Genomic DNA, 7,075 nt, shown 5'->3' with positions numbered 1-7,075 from the left:
CTATCCTCTCTTGTCAACTCCCGACATCCGCCTAAGCAAACTAGAGATCTGATTTGCACCAGCAACGAATTGCGATCCCAAATCAGACAGACATAAGGAGGGAATGCCAATTTCATATGTATGAAGTTGTAATACTCTAATAAATTCCTCTGAAGTTAAATCCATACAAATTTTCAAGTTAATAGCCCTAAACCACAGACACGTAATACATAACAACCATACCTTGACAGTATCTCCTTGATCATTCTTTATTTTAATTGGACCCATATGATCAATAAAAATCTGCCTGTACGGTATGTTTTCAGGATTAATCCTGAACTCTGGGTAATGACTTTGATTTAGTTTAATTATCCTCTCATTTACTCTCTTACAAGTAATGCAGTTTGACAGAACATTCTTTACAGCCGAGTATATATGGGCAATCCAAAAGTTTCTTCTAAGTTCCGCCAACAAAGGATAACAACCAGCATGTGAGAGCTTCACGTGCAATTCCCTTATAATCAGAGGAACCAATATACTGTCCTTCGATATTAGTAAAGGATAGTTGAATTTGTTAAGATGTTGGACTTCCTTCAATCTTCGGCATTTACTCTTTACCCTCACCATGCCATCCGAATCAAGAAACAAGTTCAACTGTGCAACAATGTTAGGCAGATTCTTCAACTGCTTCTGTTTTGAGTGAAAATAATCAAAGACATCTGGGAAGTGAATATGTTGATCCCTGATTATAATCTGCCTACAAGCTTCATCATAAAAGTTAAAGCCTTCATCTTCAACTTCAAAATGATCTAGAGCTGGATGTTTACTTTTAAAATTAGATTTCAAAATGCTGCAGAACCTGAGCACCACCGCATGTACTCTCACATCCTTCTCAAAACTAGAAACCCTATTAAAAGAGAAAAGATGTTCCGAGCCCACATGCGGAGGTGAACAAGCACTACCACAATTTGTCTCCACTTTATGCACTCGTTTTGGTTCAAATAATCCAGGTATAATGAAAGACAATGTGCTGTCACTACAGATCCCATTGCTTTCGCTCTCTGTAATGAACTTAGGACCAGTTATATAGTTTGTTTTCATCAGCTGCCTAAAGGATAAAGGTCTGGTGATGCAGTCTGCTGGATTATTTTCTCCAGACACAAAAGAAAATTTCATACAAGAATCCTCACACAGCTTATTGATATACTCTAACCTATTGAGAACAAAGGGTCGCTTTTTTTGTAGTTTGTCAAGTTTCAAGGCGTAAGACTGCAGCCAATCAGTACCACAAAAACTGTAGAGTAGACTTCACATCCAACCATCTCAATAGGATCAATGTAACCAAATCCTGAAAGTTCATTCTTCAAATTCTTTACAGTTTCAACGGTTAATGCAAGAGCTTCCAATTCCAAGCTTGGTATAGATTTTGACTCCAATTGTTTCCTCACCAGTTTATTTCTTGCTAAAATAAAGTAGATCTTGTTTGTATTTATGTTATACAGATACACTGCAGTGCCAAACAGAACCTTACTACTATCAGTAAACCCAACCAATTTATATTTGTCAGTACGAGCACCAAAATTTCGTGGGAACTCTACAGAAGGTGCAGAATTGGCCTGCTTGCAGATATTAATGATAGAGTTTCTGTTAGGGTTAAATCTATGTTAAGTTTGTGACCATGAAATATCCGATAATCCTTGGTTATCTCTTTGATTTTTACCCTTTTGACAATTTACCATCTGGTATTCTTAATCTTTTTGTTTACCTGATAACTTTCCAGCTGCATTCCATTCGTTCCTTGACAATGTCTTAGTAAAGACGAAAGCACTTGGATTTCTGGCTATCCTTTTCCTGTGGTATTCGCTTGTTTAATGAAGTGACGTGCATCCACTGTGATTTTTAAACACACAACAACACACTACATACATACATACATACACACACACACACATATATATTATATATATATATATATATATATATATATATATATATATATATATATATATAGATATAGTATGATGTATATATATATACATATATATATATATATATATATATATATATGAATAATTATCACATCACCAAGCTACAAATATCCTTTAATATTAAAGGACATTTGTAGCTCGAATGATTTATATGAATCACGATGATGTGATAATTATTCATGATATGGCTATGTGCGTCAAACGTTTGTATTGGCTAAACATGGTAGAGGGGGTTTCATATCGATTCTAATTACGAAAAACCGAGTTCGACGGTGATTTGTAAGGTCAGAATCGGTATGAACTTATAGCCTCACTGCTAGCCAAATCGGTATTCACTGTCGGTTCCTAATTTCGTGCCTGTCCCCAGGATGGTGGTTCGATCCCATGAGGGGACGAAATTATTATCAACAAAAAAAATTCCCATTCGATACATATATGAAAATATATCAATTCTGAGGTAGAGCGAATTAGATATTAAAGGATATTTGTAGCTCGAATGATATATATATATATATATATATATATATATATATATATATATATATATATATATGAAAAATGCTCTCAAAAGTTGCACATCTGGAATATAGACTAATTTTCATCAGTGTACTCTACTTCAAGGAACGTCCTTTATTTCATAAACACACACGAGCACACACATTAACATAAACACACACCCACACACACACACACACACATATATATATATATATATAGATATTATTATATATGTATACTATATATATATATATATATTATAGATGCTGTTAAAAACACTCTTGAATGTGCTGTTAATAGATGCTGTTAAAACGCTTTTGAAGGTGCTGTAAAAATGCTCTTGGAAGTGCTGTTATAAGATGCTGCAAAAAACTCTGTTTGAAGATGCGCAAAAAACTCTGTTTGAAAAGATGCTGCTTAAAAGAAAATGCTGCTAAAAATTGGGGCTTCTTGGAGGTGCTGTTAAATAGATGCTGTTAAAAACGCTATCTGGGGAATATGCTGTTAAAAACGCTCTTGAGCGAGGTGCGTTAAAAGATGCTGTCAAAAACGCTATCTAAAGATGCTGTTAAAAATGCTCTTGGAGTGCTGTTAAAAGATGCTGTGAAAAACGCTCTTGGAAGTGCTGCTAAAAGAAGCTGTTAAAAACGCTCTTGGAAGTACTGTTAAAAGATGCTGTTGAAAATGCTCTTGGAAGTACTGTTAAAAGATTGTTTGAAACGCTCTTGGAAGTGCTGTTAAAAGATCCTGTTAAAAATGTTCTTGGAAGTGCTGTTAAAAGATACAGTTAAAACGCTGTTTAAAGGTGCTGTTAAAAGATGCTGTTAAAATGCTCTTGGAGTGCTGTTAAAACGCAGTTTGAAGGTGCTGTTAAAGATGCTGTTAAAACGCTGTTTGAAAGTGCTGTTAAAACGCTGTTAGAAAATTGGGTTAGGTGTAGGTGGTGTTTGGGGGGGGGGGGGTGGGGGGGGGGGGGGGGGGGGGGGGGGGGGGGGGGGGGGGGGGGGGGGGGGGGGGGGGGGGGGGGCGGTTACGCGTTCAACATTCAACCCTATTTGAAGGTGTTGCTGACCACAATTTTATAAAATGAATAAATAAATTACTATAATTCGATGAAACTGCATCCTAATCTCTCTCTCTCTCTCTCTCTCTCTCTCAAGGTAATGTATTAAACAGTGATCAGAGACTGACGAAAGTATCCAAAATGTATGGTTGCAAATATATAATATATATATTATATATATATAGATATATATATATATATATATATATACATTATATTTGTGTGAACTAAAGAATTTCACGCTTCCCTCATCAAATAAGCTTAAAATCCCCTTTTCTTTCATTCTTAAGCCTTTAAAAATCAATGTTTTTTTGTGCTATAATCATCTGTGACTGAAAATACAAAATTTCCAGCTGATTTTTTCAGTTCCTTTTCCCGACGGAGACATCATTTATTGACTCCCTTTTCAAGTCGTCTCCATTTGCATGATTTCTGCTGAAGCCGTCGAGGTCTTCAGGAGCCTTCAGTCCCTCCAATTCCTCCCAAAAGAAGGCTCCACCAGGAAGCTGAAAAAAAAGACATGGAAGCCGAAATGAGGATCTGGGGAATTCTTGGAGCTCTAGCGGCATTTTCTAGTTCTGACGTTTTGATCGGGTGAAAGAAAGGCAACCATGTTTGCTCTTGGTACAGTTAACATTGTTATGAAGAACTTATTGGCTCTGATCCCTACCGGATCAGTGATACTACCTGTTATAAATGGAATCCGAAACTTCGGATTATTTATTGGTAATACGCACCCAGCTCTTGTTCTGGGAGGACTTCTTGGCCGGCACCAGCAGTGCATTGGAGGCTCCAGAAGGCTCTCGAGATTGCTCAAGATGCTGCTGCAACTGCCAGGATGGACGCCGAAGACGACCTGTTCTACGCCACCGAAATGATCTCTCTCTTGAAGGAGGACTGGATAGACGTTCAGGAGGAGAACCTTTTCCTCCTGGATGAAATCGGCGACGTGAATGTCAAACGAAGCAGCTCTAATACAGACGAATGAATACTCTTACTCGACAGTTACACAACGTTGAAAAGCGAGGTAAAGACTGCGACTCTGCTGAAGAGGAGAATGAACACCTGAAGAAAAAGCTCGCAGAGTTGCAAGAATCATTAATCCAGAAGGAAAAAGATATAGAAAATCTAAATGAGCAACTCGCAGGGAAAGAGAGAATGTCAGGTAGAACCGACAAAAAGTGGAAAGAACTGAAGAGACAAGCTGAAGACAACGATTTTCTACTGTGAGTACGTCGAGGGGAAGGTGAAGTCCCACGAAGCCGAAAGAAAGAGACTGAACCAGGTGGTTACAGAACTGGAGGAGAGACTGCGAACCTCACAGCGAGAACCCAGTCTCTGTTCTCGCTAGAAATCGCGACCAAGTGAAAAATCACGGTCGTGAGACGCAGGCGACTCGAGGTCTACAGAAGGAGGACCCATATCATGGAAGCCAGAGTTCAGTCGATCCGAAGAAGAACGAAAACAGAAAAGCCTAAGAATAATGCCTTGGCTGAAGAAGACAAGGCAAAAGGAAACACGTTCTACAAGCTTGGACGCCTGGAAGAAGCTTGTGAATGTTTCCTCAGAGTACTGGATGTGGCCGACGCCGACGACGAAGCGGACTACAGGCTGAGACTGGGATTGTGTCTCTTGTTGCTTGGCAGACACAGCGAAGCTATGGTCCATCTTGAAGGATTAGATGGTCGAGAAGATTTGGTTGCAGCCGCCAAAGCCCTGCAAAGAATGCAACGTCACGGCTGCCCCTACTACATCCTGGGAATTGCCGAAACGGCTAATTTGAAGGATATAGAGTGGGCCTACAGGAAGCGGGCGCTCAAGTTCGATCCTGATAGGTGCCAAGGGTCTCAGGAAGAGCGACAACGCAGGGAGGAAATCATGCAGAAGGTCAACTATGCCAACGATCTCCTGCATGATTCTGAAGAAAGAGGAAAATACGACGCAGTCAGGGAGTTCATCAAGGACCAGGAAGCTAGAGTGTTTCAAGATCCTCAGGAGGCCATGAAAGTAAAAAGGAAGAGACCTGGAAGGAGAGCAAAGAGGATGAACACTCAAGGACACTAGAAGGAAATAACAGGAGAAACAGCCCCTGATTAACCAACATGGTGGAGGATTTTGACTTGTCACCAATTGGTGGTGTTGCATCGTGTTCCAGAGGAGCTGTGATCCTCTCGGCCCATTCGATGGCTTGACTGCAGGATGGGTGTTCACTGCTGCTCCCCCCAGCAGCAACCAGCGACGGGAGGTCCCCCCACCTCCCACACACCCATCCTGCAATCAACCCCATCGACTGGGCCAAGAAGATTGCAATGCCTCCGGAACATGACGCAGCATCATCAACTGGTGACCAATCAGAATCCTTCGCTTGGGCTGTTTCTTTGTGGCTGTAAAGACAAGTCTTGTGAACGTCCTTTTCATCAGGCATCCTCGGCGATTCTCTCGTCTCCCTGACGGAGGAAGGAGGACAAGCTCTCAAGAAGAGAGCCAACAGCTTTTTGGAGGAAGGAGGACAAGCTCTCAGGATAGGAGTCAACAGTTATTCAGAGGAAGGAGGACAAGCTCTTAGGATGAAGGATGAGAGCCAACAGTTATTTGGAGAAAGGAGAACCAGCTCTCAGGATGAGAGCTAACAGCTGTTCGGAGGCTGGAGGACAAACTCTCAGGATGAGAGCCAACAACTGTTTGGAGGGGCCACAGGGCACCCCCTCTCCTGCCACATGATACCCTCTGGAATGGGTATCGATACCAAATCACCTATGAGTGAATTGGGTTATGCACTGCATGTTGAATCCCATCTTTTGCATATAATGCAGTGGCAACCTCTGGCGTGGCGAGTAAAAACCCCGTAAGTTCAATGCCTTTGATATGCACAAAATATGGGTTATGCAATTTTTCAATGCCTTCTTCTTCATATGTGAGTTGGGTTATGCACTGCATGTTGATCCCATCTTTTGCATATAATGCAGTGGCAACCTCTGCGTGGCGTAAAAAACCCGTAAGTTCAATGCCTTTTATATATGCAAAATATGGGTATGCAATGCATAATGGATTGAGTACTTGCATATACTCCAACTGTGGCAACCTCTGGCGTGGCGTAAAAACCGTAAGTTTCAATGCCCAAATATAGTATGTGCAAATATTTGATCCTGGTGTGTCAGGAGGGGAGATTCCATCTCTCTTGGCTAGCTTGTTGGAGGTGAGAATGGGGAATGGTCCACCCCTGCAAATATAAACCCCCAATTCAATGACGCTCCATTGGCGAAGATGCCCCAGGGGTGAGATCGCATGCGGTCGCTAAAGGCCCATAATATATATATATGTATATATATATATATATCTATATAAATATATATATAGATATCTATATATATATATAGATATATATATTTTTCTATATATATTATATATAGATCTATATCTATCAATATATATAATTATATATATATATATATATAGATATATATATCTATATATATATATATACTTATATATATATATATATATATCTATATATCGTATATATCTTATATATTATATATATATATTA

General features: G+C 39.8%; 2 protein-coding genes across 2 annotated transcripts; one reads left to right on the top strand and one right to left on the bottom strand.

Annotated features, from left to right (window-relative positions):
• On the bottom strand, positions 1-1,155 carry LOC135219727 (uncharacterized). The gene has a single exon (XM_064256736.1). It carries the CDS (start codon positions 1,153-1,155, stop codon positions 1-3), a length of 1,155 nt encoding a protein of 384 aa, XP_064112806.1.
• Positions 1,156-4,953: 3,798 nt separating this feature from the next.
• LOC135219721 (dnaJ homolog subfamily C member 7-like) lies at positions 4,954-5,592 on the top strand. Its single transcript, XM_064256724.1, has one exon. It carries the CDS (start codon positions 4,954-4,956, stop codon positions 5,590-5,592), a length of 639 nt encoding a protein of 212 aa, XP_064112794.1.
• The last annotated feature ends 1,483 nt before the right edge of the window (positions 5,593-7,075 follow it).

The sequence above is a fragment of the Macrobrachium nipponense genome, chromosome 20, assembly GCF_015104395.2.
Source record: "Macrobrachium nipponense isolate FS-2020 chromosome 20, ASM1510439v2, whole genome shotgun sequence".
Taxonomy (NCBI): Eukaryota; Metazoa; Arthropoda; class Malacostraca; order Decapoda; family Palaemonidae; genus Macrobrachium; species Macrobrachium nipponense.
The sequence above is the reverse complement of the archived record's forward strand: the minus strand, read 5'-3'. Positions and strand labels throughout refer to the sequence as shown.

Coding starts and splice junctions, on each gene's coding strand:
- LOC135219727 (XM_064256736.1), bottom strand. CDS start 1,155: ATGAAATTTTCTTTTGTGTCTGGAGAAAATAATCCAGCAGACTGCATC.
- LOC135219721 (XM_064256724.1), top strand. CDS start 4,954: ATGGAAGCCAGAGTTCAGTCGATCCGAAGAAGAACGAAAACAGAAAAG.